Source organism: Podarcis cretensis, assembly GCF_951804945.1.
Source record: "Podarcis cretensis genome assembly, chromosome: 11".
Taxonomy (NCBI): domain Eukaryota; kingdom Metazoa; phylum Chordata; class Lepidosauria; order Squamata; family Lacertidae; genus Podarcis; species Podarcis cretensis.
Window position 1 is genome coordinate 39,294,823 of NC_137180.1, and position 23,303 is coordinate 39,318,125.

General features: G+C 41.4%; 1 protein-coding gene across 5 annotated transcripts in view; it reads right to left on the minus strand.

Moving 5' to 3' along the window:
• MAST4 (microtubule associated serine/threonine kinase family member 4) overlaps window positions 1–23,303 on the minus strand; it is a gene marked incomplete at its 5' end in the record, with an annotated part of 204,094 nt that extends 180,791 nt beyond the window's left edge. For all 5 annotated transcript variants that reach the window (XM_079995269.1, XM_079995268.1, XM_079995266.1 and 2 more), the window contains one exon: window positions 22,615–23,303. In XM_079995269.1, coding sequence (XP_079851395.1) covers window positions 22,615–22,992 — 378 coding nt within the window. The remainder of the gene's footprint in view (window positions 1–22,614) is intronic.

The following is a 23,303-nucleotide window of genomic DNA, read 5'->3' on the forward strand; positions in this document are numbered from 1 at the left end:
ACTATGTTGTCATCAGCATAATGAAGCTCTATGGTGGAAGTTATGGTAGCCTCACTCTTTGCTTTCAGCCTACTCAGATTAAAGAGCTTTCAATCTATTCAATATATGATTTCTATTCTGGTGGGTAGTTTCCCTTCAACAAAGTGTAGGATCATGGGAATGAAAATAATAAATAGAGTTGGGGTGATAACACAACCGTTTAATACTGCCTTGCAGTCTCCTGAACTGACAGAGGTCTTGTCAGAGACAGTGTTGATGACTCCCAGACTGCTCATCCATGCTGAGGTGACTGGCTCTGGGGTAAAACCACTCCTCAAGAAACCCTCCCTGTATTTTGAAAATCTAAGTAAAGCCAGTTGCTAATCTCCCCTTCTTGGGCAAGGTTCTTGAGTGGGTGGTTGCAGACCAGATCCAGGCACTTGTAGAAGAAACTGATTTTCTAGCTCCATTTCAACTGGGATTTAGTCTCAGTTCCAGCACATATACTGCTTTGGACACCCTGAATGATGACTTCTGTCAGGAGAGAGATAAGGGAAATGTGCCCCTGTTAATTCTCCTCAATCTCTCAACAGCTGGCTGGGGAGGAGACTTAGGGGGAAGTGGAAGGCCCAGGTTGACAGCTTTACCAGAGCCAGTCTTGCCTATAGGTTTCTCTGTTTTGTATTCTGTTTCCTCAAATAAAGCATCAACCTTACTGCTCATCTCTGAGCTTCTGTACTGACCTGTAGCTGAGCCAACCCTGATAACAGCTTGGGGGTCTTTCTGGATCCATTGCTGTCGCTTGAGACTCAGGTGGCTTTGGTGGCACAGAGTGCCTTCCATCAGCTTTGGCTGACAGCCCAGCTGTACCCCTACCTGGACAAAGATAACCTAACTTCTGTTGTCTACGCTCTGGCAATCTCTAAAGATTACTGCAACACGTTACAAGGGGCTGTCTCTGAACATGGTTCAAAAATGCCAATCCTGGCCCAACTGCACTGGCTGCCAATTAGCTTCTGAGCTCAATTTGAAGTGCTCAAGGACTGCAATACCTCAAGGACTGCTTCCTGCCATTCCGTCCCCCGTCCCCCCATATCAACGAACCTGGGTCCTGCAATCATCATTTGAGTCCCTTTTTCATGGCCACACTTTCATGATCTCCTATCAGTCCCACCAGGTCCAAAGCCCACCAGCCACCACTGTCTTGGACCCTTCATATAATACCTTTCATACCACCCCGTAATCCTATGGGAGAAGACTTCCTTTGGGAAAGCTACTCTCTTTCTTAAGAATTCTCTTCCTTAGCCTGGTTAAATACCAGGAAAAAATAGAAAGGTTCCCTAACACAGAAAAGGTTAAGCATAATTTTTCAATGCTCTCAGAAAAATATTGAAAATGTAACTAATCTTTATATTCCATAGAAATTATTTTTTAAACTGTTGAATGTCTTATGATAAACCAAATATATATAATTAGACAAATACTAATTTTAAATCAGCCATAATATATTTAGAATACTTTGTATTTATAAGCAACTATTAACATATTTTATATGCATCACCATTGATTTAAACACTGGCTTATTTAAAAAGACAAAAAAATGTGACAGTTTCACAGCCACAGGGTAAAACCAGCAAGCTTGCTTTCAAAGTCACTTTCAATCTTAAGGAAAAGAAATTAAGCACATATTAAAGAGGCATTCATATTCATGGTTTGTTGACACCACCATCATTTGGTTAGTGAAAAATGCTTTAATCTACAAAAGAGAATATGTATTCTTGGGAAGGAGATACTGTATTTACCAGGAATACTAATGAAGTCACCTCAGTTTAGTTCATTTACAAAATCCATTTCTACTCTGTCACCAACAAATTTCAAAGCTACCTAAAATGGCTTAATTCGATCAGATACTATGTAGGCTTCAGAAAGCTAATTGTTCATTCAGGTCTATGCACTTCGACCCAAGCTCAATTAGATCTCATTTTCTCCTCTGTTACATTAAAGTATAAAAATACAAATACAAGCTAGCACATTTCTAATCCCAGAGTAAAAAATCTTGAGCTGGAAAACAATGGTTGTGTGCCTGTTCTTCTAGGACTTTTTCTTATCCTCTAGTTTTTTCCATTCCATCCGAGGGAGCTGGTGTTTGTCCACAGACAGCTTTGTGGGTCATGTAGCCAGCAGGACTAAACCACTTCTGGAGCAACGGGACAGTGTGACGAGTGCCAGAGTGCATGGAAATGCTGTTTACCTTCCTACTGCACCAGTATCTATTTATCCTCTTGCACTGGTATGCTTTTGAACTGCTAGGTGGGCAGAAGCTGGGACAGAGCAACGGGAGCTCACCCTGTCATATGGATTTGAACTGCCGACCATCAAGAGGCTCAGTGGTTTAGAGCACAGTGCCACCTATGTCCCTCTAGGGCTTCTAGTGCATCACAGCGGCTTTGCTTTTCCAGAGGATCTATTTGTTTCTGGATAATTATTTCTTGTAGAGATTTGTTTCCTTTTGTTAGAAAAAGTTGCATCTAATATGACCTCTTGCTAGAGTTTTAAAGGACTACTATTCTATATTAGCATTCATATCCTACGCTAGATCACTTCACATCATTCTCACAGCTTCCAAATGCACCTATGTAATAGATATCATAACTTTTCACTTACTTTCTCTGCAAGCTGTATGCATGGGTAGTGTCCCATTTCACCACTTGAGGCGGAACAGGAACATGGTGCCCCCCTGCCCCTGAAGCATCTCTTACCTCTCTTAACCTGGGTTGTGCAACAGCGCCTGTGAAATGGTAGTGGCGGGTTCTGCTGAGATCTTACTGAACTATCAGGAGATCTTGTGTGCTTCACTGAAATCTCAAAGGATTACAGTAAAATCTCTCAAGAAATTAGCAGAATACATTGCCAGCCCTGGTTTTAGGCATGCACTGAAATTTGGTGCCATGCTGGAGTTACCTAGCAAATGTAGCTATGTTGCTAGCTTACAGAAGTATATCCAAAGCAAATAAGACTTTGCAAGTGTCGCCTGACCCTCAACGGGATGATCACAGTTGCTCAGTGATGTATAATAAACTTCTTATCTAATTAACCCCAGCACCTATTTCCTTTTATAGAATACTAGATGTGTCACCTATATATCATATCATATCATATCATATCATATCATATCATATCATATCATAATATCATATCATAATGTATATATAAACCGTTCCGGGGGCAGATGGGGCTCATCAACCTGGGAAGCTGGCCCACCTAAGAGATGGAAAACTCTGATCCTAAACCTCCACTGCCCTGCGGGATATCTTTGGGAAAAGAAAACACTACACTTCATTGTCTCTCGACAGATGGATGCCAACAACAATTACATAAATATAAAATACTGGTCAAGCTGTTAATATAATAAAATTGTGTGATCCAAACTCTGCAGCATTCCTATATATTTAAATAAATATATTAATTATTCAGGATGTTAAGACAAAGAATAGGAAAAACAAAGCACATGCAGCAGTAAGTGTTGTGCTATTAATTTCCTCATAACAGCAGCACAGCCTAAGGCTATGCCTCCAATGCTTATGCCCGTGTGAAAAAGCTAGGCAGAAGAGCAAGGAGGGAGTGACTGGACAGGTTTTAGAAGAAGACGCATCCTGGAGCTCTCTTCATGTAGATTGTATACACCAAGGGGTTTCACTCTTCCTTATAAAAGATGCCATGTGATTGAGGCAAAAGTATTCACTTTATTTATAAGGATGTCCATGCCTCTGGGAGTGTAGCTATCAAGTCATGGGAACAGACAAAGAGGACGGGGGGGGGGGAGTTAGGCATAGAAAAAGCAAGTTTTCAAAACTTTGAGGGACAGAATCATTTTAGTCAAGAAGATGCTGTATGGAGCAGCAAGAGAAAATGGAGAAATTACGGAAAGATTTTAGGTTTGACCCCCCCCCCCAAAAAAAAGGCAGATGAAATAAGAGGACAAATACAAACAAAGGTAGTTAAGTAATATGCAGTGGATGTAGTGGCCTTCCCTGTACATGTTTTGGACCTCAGTTCCCATCAGTCTTAGCCACCACTAAAACAAACATAATAACTGAAGGTCAGAGGCAAGAGGAATGCCTTAGAGACACCCATGTTGCATGACACAATGGAATAAGCAGCATACATTGTGTAATATCATTGCATTAATAGTGACCATAGCTATAGTATAATGCGGTCAGAGTTGTATTCCACAACAGTTAATTTTAAAAAAGGGAAGGTGATATTCATGAAAAGTGGCAAGTAACATGAAAATATCCTCCCAGTACTATCGCAATTTCCTACCAAACATACAACTCACATCCCCTAAGTCAGCATCTGCCAAATCATGTTTAGTTTTTAAAAACATCAAACTATACAAATCACTATGTTATTGTGGATTTATTTTCAGGAAGCAGTTTGTTTACTTAAGGTGCTTGCATAAGGAGCGAGTTCCCTTGATAAAATTAGTGATGTTTTCTGTTGATGCTTACCTTTATTTCTCTTAAAGGAAAGGCGTCATTTGATTTCCTCACTACAGCTACAACACGCTAAAAACAAATCTACAAAAAAATCTACTATAAATTACAATGAATGAAAAAATAACCAACATGCAGAAGTACTTCATAATTTACTGTTAATACTATGTAATGCCAAGCATCAAGCTAGCAATAAAATAAAATAAATGATAAAGGCATCTGAATAATGTATCATTTTCATATCCACATTTTTATCAAGTCATAAAAAATTAGTATTTTGCCTAGCTTATCAAGAGTTCTACCATAATCCTAGGACTCTCAAGAAACTGCACTTCCTTTCCAAATGAGAAAAGAAAGAGAAATAATTTCAAGCCCTACAACTGTAGCTTGAAATAACAATAAAAAAAAATTTAAGTGAGTGAAGATTATGTACCAAGTGAAAGAAAAGAACATTTCCTATTCCTGATGCTCTCTGGGGAAGCCCAAACTCCTCTCTGATCAGGAAGCAGAACAAGCATTTCCACAATTACAGCAACAGGAAAGCCTGCCTGATCCCATCCCTAAACCATAAAAACACAAACCTGTAACATACTACCATCCTAGAAAACTACCGGTATTTCAGAGAAAAACAGGACAGTCACATACTATACACCAGGGGTCAGCAAACTTTTTCAGCAGGGGGCCAGTCCACTGTCCCTCAGACCTTTTGGGGGGCTGGACTATATTTTGGAAAAAAAATATGAACAAATTCCTATGCCCCACAAATAACCCAGAGATGCATTTTAAATAAAAGCACACAATCTACTCATGTAAATCCGGTCCGCGGGCCGGATTTAGAAGGGGATTGGGCCGGATCCAACCCCTGGGCCTTAGTTTGCCTACCCATGCTATACATCTATTCATCCTAGAAATCATTAGCACAGTATGAACTAATCTTACATTTCCAGTGTGTGAAATACTTCCATGAAACTACTAGAAATGTCATTTACAAGTTCCCTAGCACAACAGTGATGACCATTCCTGGACTGAGAGCTTAACTACGATAGTTCAGACAATGGTGACTTTAAAGTTGGATTACTGCAATGCACTCTATATGGAGTTTCCCTTGCACTTGATCCAGAAGCCACATTCAGTGCATAATGCTAAAGGTACCTCGGGTTAAGAACTTAATTTGTTCTGGAGGTCCGTTCTTAACCTGAAACTGTTCTTAACCTGAGGTACCACTTTAGCTAATGGGGCCTGCCGCCGCCTCACGATTTCTGTTCTCATCCTGAAGCAAAGTTCTTAATCCGAGTTACTATTTCTGAGTTAACGGAGTCTGTAACCTGAAGCGTCTGTAACCTGAAGTGTCTGTAACCCGAGGTATCACTGTATTAGATACTAGCATTTTAAAGTTTCCCGCAATCCATTTAAGTATGATACCCCTGCTTTAATATGGAATAGAAGACTCAACCTGTGAAATGATTTTAGATTAACATCAATTTGCTATTTCACAGCTCAAATGATTATATTCAAATAAATTTGCATAACTATTGTGCCCTTGAAGTATTGAAGGAAGTGCAAGCTATGATCACTTCAGAAACAAAAGTTACAACTCTTGTTGGAAATATCATTTTAAACTATTTTCCCCCATTCTATATATTACAGTAACATAGAAGAATAAAGTAGGCTAAAGAAGTAAGTTTGCCCTTAATTCCCAATGCCACTAAATTAAAGCTGGAACTTTGCAAACAAATAATCAAGTTTTAAAATTGAAAATCTACTGTTTAATCCACTTAAAACTTTCAGCACTACTTATAGCACACTCATTAAAAGCCTGTTTACAGTAAACTGAAGTTATTACAGGATATATACCCTTGCACCCTACTTTCTTCAGTAATCGGCCTCGGCCCAGTATACCTGAAGGAGCGTCTCCACCCTCATCGTTCTGCCCGGACGCTGAGGTCCAGCGCCGAGGGCCTTCTGGCGGTTCCCTCATTGCGAGAAGCAAAGCTACAGGGAACCAGGCAGAGGGCCTTCTCGGTAGTGGCGCCCGCCCTGTGGAACGCCCTCCCATCAGATGTCAAAGCGATAAATAACTACCTGACATTCAGAAGACATCTTAAGGCAGCCCTGTTCAGGGAAGTTTTTAATGTGTGATATTTTAGTGTATTTTTGGTTTCTATGGAAGCCGCCCAGAGTGGCTGGGGAAACCCAGCCAGATGGGCGGGGTACAAATAATAAATTATTATTATTATTATTATTATTATCATCATCATCATCATCATCATCATCACCATCATCACCATCATCTTTATTATTCAGCCATTTCAATAACCACGTTACTTATTTATCTTAGATGGTGGGTGGTCGCGGACCAATTCCAGGCATGCCTGGAGGATGCAGAGCATTTGAACCCCTTCCAATTGGGTTTCAGGCCCCATCATGGGACTGAAACCACATCGGTCATGCTGGTTGATGATCTCCAGCAGGCTAGGAACAGAGGTGAAAGCTGTTCCCTGGTTCTGCTGGATTGCTCAGCAGCTTTCCATTCGGTCGACCACTAGGCCTGGGCAATGTATCAATAAGTTGCCCAGAACCAGTATGAGGATCCGACCATGATGGCTGCTTCACCCAGTGGTATATCACGAGTGAAACCGCCGCCACCTCTGCCACCAGCGCCCCTAAGGAGAAACGAACTGCAGCCAAGCACTGGTGGCAGAGACTAAGGAGTAGCAGCAGTTTCACTCGCAATATACTGCTAGGTGAAAATGCCATCACACCCTGGCCATCATACAACTGAGGGAGGAACAAGCTACACTGACCTCTGGCAATGGCGTTACATCCAAACTATGGACTGCACAAACTTGATCATGAATAAAACTTCCCTTCCAGTTGTGGTTTGTTTGAAGTGAAAGAAACCACAATCCCCAATTCAGATATGATGCTAAGCAAATAATAATGGGTTGTTGTTCTCACTCATGCTAAGCAGGAGCCGTCTAAGATCAACTACTATCATAATGTGCCAAAGTTAAGAGAACTGTGTAAATGTACACGTGTGCAAGAGCACAATCCTACAAATTCACTCCACACACTATAAGAGTGAAATGAGCACAGTGCTAATAGCAGCTTCAGGACCAGGATTTTCATTAGGACCACAGCAGGGGAGAAAAGGGTAAGTTCTTCCTCCCTTCTTGAAACAAAATAAAAAAATTCCTTCCAGTAGCACCTTAAAGACCCAAGAACTAACTTAGTTGGTCTTTAAGGTGCTACTGGAAGGAATTTTTTTATTTTGTTTTGACTATGGCAGACCAACACGGCTACCTATCTGTAACTCCCTTCTTGAGGCAGCCTCAATTCTGATCAGGCTGCCTACACCTACTGTTTTGACTTTTTTAAAATGAAGATGTAATGTAACATGTACTTTAGCCCTAAATTAGAACCACATCAATTGCAGCTTTACACGGTTTATTCTCAGCAAGGCACATTTCCACAGCAAAACACACACATTAAGCAGTTGGAATTATCTCTGTGCAAAGTAAGATTTTTTATTTTTTTAATAATATTTATTAAAAAATTTCCAGAATAAAAAGGAAAGATAGCAAGAAAGAAAGAAAAAACAGATATGATTTACACTTGGTTTCAGTGGCATCTTTCCCGGACTTCCCCCCCCCTCCCCCTCTTGTATTCCATTTCCCTTAAAATTGATTCCACAGATTCTTACCCCAAATTTTAAAACCTTATTTGTAATTTTAAATAACCCATTTATTCCAAATTAATTTATCTTATTTATCTTAATGAACCATTTCTCCTTATATTTTATATAATTCCCTAAGATCGACCCCATTTCCCTTCCACGAATTCCCCTATTTTCAAACAACAAACATGAAAAAAGAAAAGAAAGAAATAATATATAATTTTACAGCCTTTGGATTCCAAATCTCCCCCCCCCCCCCCATTCCCCGGTTCCAATCCCCAAAGTTCATCCATTGTCTACTGCCAGCCTGGTGTATCCACGTCTATATCTCAACTCCACTTTGCCGTCTTTTGATAGCTTTTAATTTCAGAAAGTCCAATCTCGAAAAAACTCTCAGAAAAAGTCATTGTTCTTCCATCCAGACCTCTATGTTTAAGAGTCTAACTTAAATTCTATTTCTTGGTCCTTTTAAAGTCTGGATGTTCCAAATACTCCAGCTTCAAATTTGGTCCAGCTCTTATTCCTCAGGTTGCTTTTTCCTGTTCTGCTGCAGAAACCTTCTAATTCAGAAACTTCTTGTTCTCCACAGAGGCTTTTGTTATTCAGGAACATAACTTGCGTCAAGTCCCTTCCTTTCTTCAATAGATAAATCCATTGTCTCCTTTAGTATAGAAACCTCTGTAGACAAAATAATGCTTCGTTTTTGCAGCTTTCCCAAGAGATAACAGATCCTGCTCAAATTCAGAGTATTTTTCCACTTGCTGCTACTGTTGCAATGTCCCAGCTTCCCTCTAGAGGGAACTTAATTTCTTTCAAAATCAGACCCAAAAGTCAAATAACTTGTTGCCTTTATTTCCAATAATTTATGTCCAAATTGTAACAAATCTAACCAGCAAAGCCATCGTAACAAAGTTCTCTTTTATTTTCCTGCTTTGACAGCTACTTTGACAGCTGTCAAAGTTTCTGTGTCTCTTCACCAGTCTCTCATAGCGGATCGTTCCCGGTTCCCGGGGGGGTTGCACTTTAGTTCCCACAAATCAGTCTTCTCCTCCAGCACAATTATTGTAATTTCCCTTCGTGAAGTTAAAATTTTTTTTCAGGTAAACAAGTTCATCTCTCGATCTTAGTTGTCAAATCCTTGCGTTGAGCCATCTACAACGGGGGGGCAGACTTCCTTTTTGCACTCCCCCCGCTCGCTCCAAATTCAAAGCTCAAGTTTCCCTTTTAAGTCCAATCAATTTACTCACGGGTTGTTCCTTTTAGTCCAAATCCAAAATTTTCAAAGAAGAAGTCGTTGCTCTCCGCCAAATGGCATGCGGCTTTGCTGGGCAGGGGAAGCATTGGACTCACAGCACCACACCCCCCTGTCACCCGCTCCGCAGCCTTTAAAAAGGCTCCTTCGCGGGTCGGGGGGCGCAAACGGTGCCCGCCGAGTCACCAAGTCCATGGGCATCTCCGCCCATGGTTTTTGAGGGTCCCCGCGTCGCCGGCACGGCAGGACCCGACCCCTACCCAGCCGACTCCCTCCGGAGCTCGGAGGGAGTCCGCCATTCGGCGATGGCGCTGACCCGGAAGCCCTGTGCAAAGTAAGATTTTAGATTCCCCAGAGCAGTTTTGAGGAACACAAAAAGAACAAACATTGGAAATTTTTAACTCTACTGAATGTTACAAGCTTTGGAAGAAATAAGATTTACAAAATGCTTTAAACTATTGCAATAACCACTGCAATAAGTAGCAACAAAATGTGTTTCCACTATAATGAAACCTCTTCAACCTCAATGTATGTCATGCCAGACTTTATAAATTCTATGTAAATAAAACAAAACACAACCAGAAGCTTATATAGTACTACAAGCAAGATCCATCAGTTTAAATTCCAGCTGTAGGTGAACTGCAATGCTATAGAATTCACCATGTCTCTTTTTTATGTATTCACGTTTTAGAAGAGGACAGTTATTTTGTACTCTGGTATCTCTACTCAAGTACAAAATATAAAGTGATGATTGGCCCTTAGTATTCTAGACAAAAGCCTTGCCATGAAGCAGGCTTGTTTTCTAGCTTCCTGGTGACTTCCATCAACCATTCAACATGAAAGCATTTATTTCTGTAGTGCTGTTAATCCCTTCAAGGTATAAAACAAACATTCCAGATTTATGCATTGCTATTATCTTATGTCAAACATTATGTTAAAAAGATCAGTTCCATTTATAAAACATGACAGCTGTGGCTTCATTAACATTAAGGAGCTGTTTTAATGACTCAGGATTGGATTGTAAAGATTAAAAACATAAAGATTAAAAATTAAAAATTTATGAAACTTAGAATTAGAGCTCATCTACTCCTTCCTCCACAACAAAGAACTCAACTTTTTAAAAATAAGTTCTATTAAAAATCAATTTGGTCTGTCTTATCACTCAAAGTATAACTTCTTCCCATGTTGTCACGTCTGCTAACCACAAGAAGCCAAGCAACTCAAACTTTAGATCAGCATAGTTGACCATATAATCTGTAAATAATTTAGAGCACAGGACAGCTATTTAAGGCCTTTTTTGAACTTTGACAATTGAGAAAGTTCTCACTTTAGGATATTTAAGACCTGTGTAGGTCGTCTGTCGTTTATTCCAACTCAACAGACCTGGACATTTATGTCCCAGTGCTCATACCAGTGACATTTGCTGATTTTTTTAAATTTATTTTTTTGTTACAACTGCGCCCCAAGTTCATTGTTGTGATTTCCCCCCTCTTACTAGACAATGAATGTGTATCTGGCAATTTTGTACAGGAGCACTGACCAAACCACAGTATAAAGGAACATAAAAGGTCTTCCAGCCTAATTTTAGAAGCAAAACATGCATATTTGCTAGTAAAAATTAATTAAGAGTTAGTACCTTTTGGAGCTATATACCCAACTGTATACTGTATATCCAAAAGCTTACACATTACCCCATCATAAAATTGGCAATGTTCCTCCACTATAAAAGGACCTACTTACAGTCTGCTATCCATTTATTGAGCCTATAGTTCCTCTTTTGTCAGAGAAGTTTGCTGCTAGCATGTCATCACTTTCTTAGATGTCACATGAGAGTCATAGTCCACAAAGCTCTTCACTATTGCTATTGCTGCCATTCTACTTAGCAATGCAGCTAAATGGGATACTTAGAAATATGGCATCTATTAAATATCATCTGCCTTGCTGAGGGGCAAAACATTCAGACTTCACTAAGCGCATTGAACCAGGGGACGCTTACAATATAACAAGAATTATTGAAAACGGACAAAGCTGGAGGCACTCACACATAGGAAATATCGTAGTTATCTAGGAACCATCACAACAGTAAATCATATGGCCTCTAGCAAGCAAAGACTCCCAGAAATCCATGTCAAAGGGCTTAGAGGTAGAAACAATTAAATGACTCTTCCATTACTTTTAAGCACAATTAAGTGTTGCATACCAAGACACAATAATAAACTGTACTGGCTTTTCATCGCAGAACATGGGCTCTTATTTTATCTTTTAACTGTCTTTATTGACAGTGACAGCAATAGAAATGATAAATTAATATTCCTGTTTTTTTGTTTCACCCACCGATCTCTCAAGCTACTTCCAGATGATTAGCCTTTAGCACTACCCAATCATTACACTTCCACTGTAAGCTAATTTTGCTGCATTTGCAGCACCATAATGACCTCCATGGGGCGCAAGCATGGGCGGTGTGTATGGAGGTCCTGGACCCAGATGACAAGACCCCACTCTAAGCCCCACTGATGTGGTACAAAGGAAAGGAAAGGAAAGCTTGGTTGCAGGAGTTGCCAGAAGGAGGCATACAAGATGCCATCCACGAAAGATGCATGCACACAAAAGCTTATAGCCAGAACAAACTTAGTTTGTCTCTATGGTGCTACTGGACATTTTTTTAAATTTTTAAAATTTATTTTATCAGAATGTATGTACATCACATTATGTTCTAGCCACACTAATCAACATGACACAGCTGCTGTAGATGGAGCCATCTGAAGCTCAGCACATTCAATATAATGAGCAATGCCATCAAATTAATTATTACGGTACCTAAAACAGTTTTCCCAAATATATATTGTTATTAGCTATGCCTATGAAATTTGTATTGTCTGTTTTAAAGTTTTAGGTGTTTTTATTCATTTTATATATAATTTATATAATTTATATAATTTAGATTTACCGTATTTTTCGCCCCATAGGACGCACTTTTTCCCCTCCAAAAATGAAGGGGAAATGTGTGTGCGTCCTATGGGGCGAATGCAGGCTTTCGCTGAAGCCTGGAGAGCGAGAGCTCTCCAGGCTTCCCGCAGATCTCCATAAGCCGCGGGAGCCCTGCACTGGGCTCCCGCGGCTTGCGGAAAGTTGCCTGCATCCCGAAGGCTGGGCGCGCTGAGCTCAGCGCGCCCAGACTTCGCGCAGCTCTCCGCAAGGCGCGGGAGCCCTGCGCTGGGCTCCCACGGCTTGCGGAGAGTGGCCTGTTCTGGGGGCTGGGGGGGAAATAAATTTTTTCCCCTTTATTTCCCCCCCCAAAAACTAGGTGCGCCTTATGGGACGGAGTATCCTATAGGGCAAAAAATACGGTATTTTTAATTGTATCATTTTATCACTTTGGTTTGCCACCCTGAGATCCTCTGGGAGAAGGGTAGGATAATAATTTAATAAATGAATGTTCAACATTTTCCTCCTACACTATTTCCCTCAAAACTGGTATTATAGTACGTATATGTTCCCTTGCAAATCAATTGAGAACTTTGCTGGGATTTATAGATCACTTCTCTCTATAGCTTTTTTTGAGGGGGAGGGAGACACTCCAATGAAAAATATTGTGGCCTGAAAAAATGCAATAGTGCCCAGATTGTGTAATATCTGATCCTTTTTAAGACAATCTTGATTTCAATTTGCCCTTTAAAAAGGCAAGACCAGTGGGATTTCAGAACCACTGCACACTGCCACTGAATACTAATGGCAACCTGCCATTGACTTTCAATTACAGCTGAAATCACAAACTAAGTAATGCTTGTTTATAAGAGAAAACTAAAAAGTCTGTTACAGAGATTTTGGAGGAAAATGAAGTAGGTCACAAAACAAAGATTTCAAACACATTTATACCATAGTGAAGCAGTTTGTGTCATAAGAGAAACTGAGTATTAACCTCAGACACTGTTTCTCAATGAAGTCCTACTCACAGTTAGACCGATTGAAATCAATGAGCTTAAAGTTACTTAACTCTACTGAATTTAATGGAGCTCTTCCAAGTATGACTAATGTTGGGTATCACTCAAAATGTGTAAGGTTTTTAAAGTCCTTATCAGACTTGCTTCTCTAAAGCCAACAGAATAACTTAGGAACATAGGAAGCTACACTATACTTAAACCATAGGTTTATCTAGATCAGTATTGTCTGCACTGATCAACAGTAGCCTTCCAGGTTTTCAGATAGGTGTCCCTCCCTGCCTTATCTAGAGATGCAGGAGATTAAACCTAGGACCTAAATTGCTCTACCAATGAAATATGGTCCTTCTCCCAAGTTTGTTTTGGTTGGTTGGTTGTTGTTGTTTTTTTTGGGGGGGGGGGAGAAGCCAAACAATAAAACCTGCCAAAGTATTTTCTAAAACATGGAATCTTGAAAAAGGATGCATAAAGTGTTTGTCTCACTCTGCCATTAAGTTCACAGGGTGATGCTGGTACAGTCACAATTTCTCATTCTAATTTACTTCACAGTATTGTTGAGAGGATTAAATGAGGAAAGAGGAACCGTGTATGCTGCCCTGATGCCATGAATGATTTAAAAAACTCCCCTGTAAATGTTATCAATGTGTCTTACCCACCGGTTATACTTGCTTATTTACCCCTGAATACTAATTTGCCCCCAAGTTTGACAAATAAATCATTTGTCATAAATAAGGCTGGCTACCAAACTCTGGTCCTAGCACCAGTTTTTAAAAGACCAATTAGATGCCAAAAACTGATCTGGAAATCAGAAAGAGCTGTCAAAAAACCAATTCAGTGTATGAATAAAACAAGTAGAAGACAACACATAACTAATACACACGGCTGTCACAGGCTCAAATTATTGGGCAAATACCTACAGAAAGAAGTATAACGAAGAGAACAGTAAACTTCCACTAAAACAAATGATTACAATATAGTTTTCTTCATTTATGCCAAGTGTCCAGAACTGCAAATATTAGATGGTGGGGGTGGGGTGGGATTTTCTTATGGAAACAGAATGACTGATGACCCAGCAGATGGGAAAGAGATATTCTAGTCTAACATTTGGCTCAGAACAATCCTCTGCTGTGTTGTCTGCTGTCAGTGCTCTACATTTTATAAAACAACACATTAGTTAGCATTTTTTCAAATGCAATTCTGCCCTTAACACCACTTACATCTTTCTCGGCTGGGTAGGGGAATTGAGTCAGTATGTCAATTCTGCCAAAGTTTCTGTTCTGCTTCCTCCTCATTATCACACCAACACAATGGTTTTTTAAATGGAGGAAGGTGCTGCATGATACTACATCAAGGGATGAGTGTCTAAAGGGCTGTATAAATTTCTCAAACTTATTAAATGTTGTCACCCAATAACTGAGACAACACTGCAGAATAAAATGTAAAGTCTCCACTACACTGTAACTGGTTTCAGGTGGCAAGTATGATCACTTATAAATAGCCTTATTTTAGAAGCGCAATTGTTCTGGACTAAAACCGTGTATGAATCATACTGCTCTAAATCAGGTAAAAGGTAAAAAAGGTAAAGGACCCCTGGACGGTTAAGCCCAGTCAAAGGCAACTATGGGGTGCAGTGCTCATCTCGCTTCAGGCCAAGGGAGCCAGCATTTGTCCAGGCAGCTTTCTGGGTCATGTGGCCAGCATGGCTAAACCGCTTCTGGCGCAACAGAACACCATGACGGAAGCCAGAGTGCACAGAAACGCCATTTACCTTCCCACCGCAGCAGTACCTATTTATCTACTTTCACTGTAGCTCCTACTTAAAAATGTTCATCTCAAGTTTTCTGTTCTCATCCTGAAGCAAAGTTCTTAACCTGAAGCACTATTTTCCAGCATAAGGAAAGCAAACTTCAACATTATCAGAGTACACCAGTTACCAGCCAGTAGTGATTCCAGAGTACAGTAACTTCCTGCATCTTGGTAGAGGTCATTTTAAGTGAGGTTCAGGTCTTACTTGCAGACTAGCTGCTGCTGTTCTGTATTGTTCATGGAATTCTCAATCATGGAAGAGGCCATCACCTTCAAGTTGGGGTAAACCACTGAGTCTCTTGGGCTTGCTGACTGGAAGGTCAGCAGTTCAAATTCATGTGGTGGTGGTGAGCTCCCGTTGCTCTGTCCCATGCTTCAGGTTACAGACTCCGCTAACCCTGAAATAGTGCTTCAGGTTAAGAACTTTGCTTCAGGATGAGAACAGAAATCGTACTCTGGCGGCGCAGCAGCAGCAGGAGGCCCCATTAGCTAAAGTGGTGCTTCAGGTTAAGAACAGTTTCAGGTTAAGTCGGACCTCCAGAACGAATTAAGTACTTAACCTGAGGTACCACTGTAGTTTCAAAATTTAACAATGTCTTAAACCAGTCCCAAGAATTATTACATTTCTCAGTTACTGTTGCATTTTTTTCTTTTGTACTTTATTCAAACATTAGATCCAATTCTTTCAGTATTCGTAGTATCAATGTCTATTTTGTTAAAATGCTGCTAATGTAGTTGTTTGGTACTCAGATTACAAGAGAACAAGCAAAGGAGCACTGATAACATTGAAGTATATTTATGAAGTCGTTTGACATAGCAATTTATTTCAACCCAGGTGTTCTTATCTCAAGTTGCACACCACCATAAAACTTGAGAATGTCACTATTATACTCAACTATGCATGCACACATTGTTAGTTTTTACAAGATGCACTGTGAAAATGAACTTGAGATGAACATTTTTAAGTAGGAGCTACATACATCTTCAACAATCATAAAGCGCTGTAATAAACATAGAACTATAAACATCAGTTAACTATGGATTTTAAAAACAATGCAGTATTTTAAAAGTGATATGACATTTTAAAATGTCAGAGCATGCCATGTGGAAAAGTACAAGGAAAGTGATGAAAAGACAACTTTCATGTGTGTGATTTTATAAAATTCTTTCATGAGTGTGGTTTTATAAAATCCTTTTTATAAAATACCAAAAGTTAGAGCATTTATACCAGGACTGGGGAACTTGTGGTGCTCAAAATACTGCTGGTGTACAGCACCAGCATCCCTGACAACTGGCCATAATGGCAGAAACTGGTGTTAGTTAGAAGGAAATATCATCTGGAGGGTCAGAACTTCCTCATCTCTGATTTATATAACTGTCACTAAGATATTTGTAGGAGAGACTATGTATTCCCCCCAGTGGCTGCTTGATAGAATAAATACCACTGCAGTCTCCTGGGTGCTGTGTACAATTATATAAGCTATTACTGATAACTACTAGAAGTTCACACAGGCTTCATATTCACTTAAAATAGCAGAAAAGGTTATTTACTTGCAATGCAATTCCATTCATGTCTATTCAGAAGTAAGTTACAGAAGTAAAGTAAATGGGATTTACTCCCTGATAAAAAGTGTATAAGACTGTAACCCAAGGCATTCCATTGCTACCAAACATTCAAGTTGGCCACTTATGAAAAAAATCTAAAGCAACACTGATGGCGTTGTTATTTTGGTCCCTTTTCTTTTCTATATCTTGTAAGGTAGAGAATAAGCTGTGTTTATTTAAACACATGGGCTTATTTTTCTGTAATCTTTGTTTAGAACTAATTATTTTATCATATTTGTATCCCATCAATCCTCCAAGGATCTAAGGATGGTATACATGAGGTTATCCTATTGTATCCTTATAGAAAGGTGAAAGTTAGAAACGGGTTTTACAACGACCATCCAAAGCAAGCTTCATCGCTCAAAGGGATATTAGGGCCAAGCTCTCGCAGTCCAAGTCCATCTACTATACTATACTTCAGTGTAACAAAAAGAGAGGTCGCCCCTCAGGAAGCTTGTAGTCAAACATTTGACACAGAAGCAAGCATGAAATAGGCAACAAATAGACGGAAGGAGTTTGGAGTAACATTGTTGGGGAAATAAATATATGGATGCAAATTCCGTACATTTGCTAAGTAAGGAATGTGCCTTAATCAGCCTAATAAGAATTTGCTATTCTGATGTTAAACACTATCTACCACCAAACTCTACCAACAATTAGACCAACCTGCCTGAAGTTCTGTCTAATTGCTCTTCTCCTTACAGATAACAAAACAGAGCGGAACATGGAAACGCATCACTTTAAATAAATTTTCAGTCTCTAACATTGCAGAAATGCAGTGTTTGAGCAGGTAATTAGATCTAATAGATTGAAATCATGCCAACGCCTGCAGTTAGAGCTCCAAAGAAAAAGTATTTCAGCTGTCACAGTATTAGTGAGCCTTCTAACTAACTAGTGACAGCTCTAGAAATAAGGCAGCTTTGTAGTTTTCAGTGTGGTTTAAAAAAATATGCAGTTGGGTTTTCTTTCCAGTGTGTAGTAATAAATGAGGTATGGGTTGGCAACAGATAAAAGAAAATTGTTAACAAATCTAGAATGCAATTACAATCAAATTCAATATTAAGGGAAACAGATGATGTTTCACACACAAAAATAAGCAAACATGCAAAAAAAAAAAAAAAACAACCACCAACTGTTAATTTCCTAAAGGATGCATTTTATGAAATGACATCTAGAAATACCAGTTAGTGTACTACATCAAAAGGCAACACTTTTTGGTGATCATGGACATTAAGTGACAGATCACTGTGTTACTTGGTAATGCCAGGGTCCTATGTGTTAGGTCCTCCCTTCCTATAGAGCATACATACAACCCAAAGCTACACAAGTGGGAAACCGCACACTGCTTTTCTTTTGATCTTCCTAGATACAAGGCACCTCTTGAGTTCTCACTATCACTGGTCTTCCCATGTCTCATTGAGACATTTTCAAAGCTATAGTGAAGACCACATAGGGGTGGGGGAGGTTTGCCACCCTGCTCAAGCTGGTAGCCACCAATATTAAAAACAGGGAACAAGTTTTGCCCCGCTTCAAGAGAATAACTACTGAAACTGCAACTAATCCAGAATGCGGCAGCTAGACTGGTGACTGGAAATGGCCACCGAGACCACATAACACCGGTCTTGAAAGACCTACATTGGCTTCCAGTATGTTTCCGAGCACAATTCAAAGTGTTGGTGCTGACCTTTAAAGCCCTAAATGGCCTCGGCCCAGTATACTGGAAGGAGCGTCTCCACCCCCATTGTTCAGCCTGGACACTGAGGTCTAGCGCCGAGGGCCTTCTCGGTGGTGGCACCCACCCTGTGGAATGCCCTCCCATCAGATATCAAATAAATAAACAACTATCTCACGTTTAGAAGACATCTGAAGGCAGCCCTGTTTAAGGAAGTTTTTAATGACTGATGTCTTAATGTATTTTTAATCTTTTGTTGGAAGCCACCCAGAGTGGCTGGGGAAACCCAGCCAGATGGATGAGGTATAAATTATTGTTGTTGTTGTTGTATTATTGTTGTTGTTGTTGTTTATTATTATTATTATTATTATTATTGCTTTATAAATGCTTACAAATTCATTTTTCACATACAGAGTAAGCATTTTTTCAAAGGGAAGCTGTGTCACCAAATACCACCTCTGGCTCTTCCACCTCAGAGGAAAGAGGACTACTTTTCCAACCACACCACCAAACATCTCTGCCACCCAATCACCTGTACTCAGTATGTTGGGCACTGCTGGTACCAACATTAGTCCAATGAAAAATCACACACCACAAGGTGGTGAAGAGAAAGAGGCAGCACTGGATGCACAGTGCAGAGAAGCCGACCTGAAAGTAGGCAAAGGATCACTCATGGTCCCCAGATTACTGTTTGAGGAAACACTGGCTGACACTATTACAGCAACTTATACTCATCTATCTAGTGTTGCCCCATTTCTCTGAAAGAGTTGTGCTGCTATTTGTGGATGCCGTGACTTTTCAAAGACCTTTTGTTCAAACCCAGGGCTCACCTTTAGCCCAAACATGAATTATTGGACCAATTTGTAACTTTTTTCCACTCTGTATATGGTATGGTTGTGATGCTCTTGGTGCTAACCCACCTTAGGTCAGACTGCAAGCCAACAGTTAAAGATTCATGTTTTAATGACTCTTCTACTACAGAATTCCTTTCTTAACAACACACTCCTTGCCACTTAAAGGCAGCAGAAGCATCATAGCAGTTTTAAATGAAATATGCGCCACAGCAGATATAAAGACAAATGGCTTCTATATATACTGGCAAACTGAGATTTATAGAAATGTTATGAGTCTGATTTTAATTTATGAGACTTATGAGCAAATAATTCTCATTATGTGTTCTTCCACTTTTAGTATTGGCCCCTAGTACTGGAATTTGATCACTGCATTTGGACATAACAACTCAGGCTCCCCACCCTTCCCCTGGCACTGCCACATAGCATTGAACACAAGCTTCTGCTTCCATTTTACATTAGCTGTAATTTAGTATGTTGCCCATCGTCTAAAGTGCAGTTATTCTTAATTATGCTTAATGAAAACAAGCCTGGCTCATAAACAATATTTGAAGTTGGCTGGCTTCCGTTGAATTAAGTTAAGATTAAACACAGTTTATCCAGGTGAGGAAAACACAGCAAACTACAGTTAATCAAAAAGAAACACTAACTCCTTTTCACTGCCACATCTTACAGGAGGGGAAGAGCACAAACATAGGAGAAAGCTAGACTTGTTCTCATGTCAAACTATGACTAAGAACCAATCCAGACAACGCCTTACTTTTTTCACAGACTTCCTACTAATATTGGGCAGGCCCAACAGTTTTTCCTTAACTATAAAAAGTTTGAGAGCTCCATTTAAAGTCAGAAATAGCTCTGTTCTACCTGAGTAGATATCCATTTGTTTATCCACTGCATATCATAGGCCAAGCATAGCATACACTTAAGGTTCAATTTCAACCATGAGCAAATTTGCTGACTGCAACAAAGCTGTGGAACAATACATGATAGCAATGTACACCAGAAACCTAACTGCAAAGTGACCTGGAATAATTAGTGAAGATAGTATAAAATTATATACCTAATTTAAAAAAAAACTGCTAATGTACAAAATGAAGCAGTGAAGTATGGCATCAGCAGTCACTTTCTCAAAAATAATGCCAGATTCTATTGCTGTCCCATTATTTTATCCATTCTAAGCTTCTTGCGTGACATGGGTATCATTCATTGGCCATTCTGAAAATTAGGGAGTGTAAACTACAAAAGGAATCTGAAAGTATACATCACCTAAGACACTTGTCACTAAAAAGTAGTTGTGAAAGTGCTCACACTTCACCTTAAGCTACACTTTCTCATACGCATGCTATTGACACATGCTAATTTTATTAATTTGGACATATCATTTTTCAAAATTCAGATATGAATGCATGTAGACTGAAGTGTGTGAGCACTTTCACCCAATAGATCACTTGCAAAATCACCCATTATTCCATAAAACTATGCTGTTTAGCTCTTCCAAGATTACTGTCAACTGTAAGCAAAGTATGTAATGAATGCTTGACACCAAGTTCACACCCTAGCAGCTATAATATCCAGAAGCAAAATCCACAGGAAAAGAAGTTTTCTACTCTGGTGTAGACTTAAGTTACTAGCAGTGTTCAAAACTCCCATTGTTCTAGATGCATTTTGCGACAGGAAACTTCATTAGTGCAAGCAATTTCTGAGTTCTGGATGCAGTACTGCATCTAAGATTTCAGATTAAAACTGCAGAGTAGAAGGAAAAGAGGACCTTTTTCTTCCTTCCCACTTGCAGCTACTCTCTGAAGACTAGAGAAGAGATCCTCTTGAGAATATTAAGGGGGTGGACAGGGGAAGAACTAGATGATATGAAAAATGAACATAATATTTCAGCTGCAGTGCCATTCATTTTCAGCTTTGTACTCTTGTTATTAAAAAGTGCTCCTAGACATTCTGTGAGGTTTAAGGTGCCATTTAGCTCCTAGCTTTCATATCTCAGTATCTAACACTGGTTACTAGGAACAGATATTGGGGCTACCTGTTTGCAAACACTACCTACCCACCCACCCTAGCACTATGCACCTGCTCAGGACCATTTCCTAGTGTTTCCGGCTTTGGGCCCCTAGCATTTCAGAACAGTTGCCAAGAAGGAGCACTGGCATAAACTAAATCCTGTTTCCCTACAATGTCAGCCCTTCTCTAGAACAGAGGGAAGCTTGAAATAGAGTTGTGTAACCTTGCAACCTAGTTCAGCCACTCAGGCAAACAGATTCTTTATTCACAGAGGGCAGCCGCCAAGTTTGTGAACACAGACGCAGCTTTCTTTACCTAACCAGAGTTTTAAAAAGGATACAAGGCCTCTGCACATCTGTAACTCTTAATTACAGGCCCCGTCTTCAAGAGCAGCCACCCATACACACATTCGCCCAAAATTCCTCAAGTTTCAGAACTCTCCAGTTAAAGGTACTGCCTCCTCACCAAAACCAAAGTAGTATTTAAATAAAGACACTCGTGGGCAATGCTGACTTCACAGGAATTCCTCTGGAATTTGTCTCCTCTTCACAAAGATTTCTTCCCCCAGTGAAAAGAAGCACGAGGCACGCTTATGTTCCACTTCCAACTATGTTACCCTGGGGTTCTAATACAGTACAGTCAATAATAAATAATAATAATAATAATAATTTATTATTTATACCCCGCCCATCTGGGCGGCTTCCAACAAAACACTAAAATACAATAACCTATTAAACATTAAAACATAGCCAAGCTACCGAAGGCTTTGATAACGAGCGCTCGGGCTATAAAAGCAGGAGCCCCCTGCTGGGGAAAAAAAAGATTTCAACTCTGCTGCTCTCGGGACAGTTTGCTCCGCGGCTGTGCCATTTCAAGCGGCCACCGTGCATCCCCACGTGCAAGCACGTCGCCGGTGGCTCGCCGACCCCCCACAATACAAGCACGCGCTGGCTGAGCATGAAAGGGACTCCGAGGCGCAACCCGAAGGGGCGGGGAAGGAAGCAAGCTGCGGGAGCCTCAATTGCGGCAAGCCGCAGGGAACGCGGAGGAGAGACATAAACACAGCCCTCAAAGTCAACCTGGGAGGGGCAGGCCCGCCCGTCAACACCGGGCAGGGAGCCCGGCCCTGGGCGAGCCCGAGGGGCGGGGGGGAGAGAGGCAGCGCGGCGGGCCACGTCCAGCAGCCACCCCACTTCCCGCCACAATTGGCCGGGGCTCGCCCCGTGGGCGGCAACCGGGAGGCGGAGGAGCCTGCGGGCGCCGTCTCCGCCGCCCCTTCCCCCCGTCGGCGGGGAATGAGGTCTCCCTCCCCACACAGTATCCTCGCACCTCTTCGTCCTGCTCCTCCAGCGAGGCGTCGCTCTCGGGACGAAAGTGGCCGCCGCCGCCGCCGCCGCCGCCACTGGCCGAGTCCTCTTCCTCCTCGCTCCCCCGACGGCGCTGCCCCTCGCCCAACACATTGTCCCCCTTCTCCCCGGCGAGGGGGAAAGAAGCCGCCGCCGCCACCTGCCGCTCGGGGGCGCCGCGGCTGAGGGGGGCAGCGAAGCCCGTCCCGCCGAGCTGCCCGGCTGAGGCATCGCCGTCGCCCTCCTCGGAGAGAGTTTGCGAGCCTGACGAGCTGGAAGAGGAGGACGAGACCCTCCGGCCGCCACCGTAATCTTGCCGCTGCTGCTGCTGCTGCTGCTCGGCGGAAACTTTCTCGCCCATCGCCGCCGCTAAGTCCTGAGGGGAGGCAACCGCCGCCGCCGCCGCCGCCGCCGCCTGGGCGGGTCGGGGAAGAAAGTCAGCCGCCCGCCTCTTCTTCCAGCAACGGCAGCATCCTCCGCCGGGAAGGGAAAGGGGAACACCGAGCCCAGGCACCGCCTAGCGGCTTGCTGCTACCCGCATCGCTTTCCGCTGTCCCAAGCGCGGAAACGCCGCCGGCTCGGAAGCGGCTCCTGGGAGGCGGCAGCGGCGGGGAGCCTGAGCTGTGGGGCTCCGGGAGAGCAGCCCGCTGCCTCCGCCGGCCCCTGAGAGGG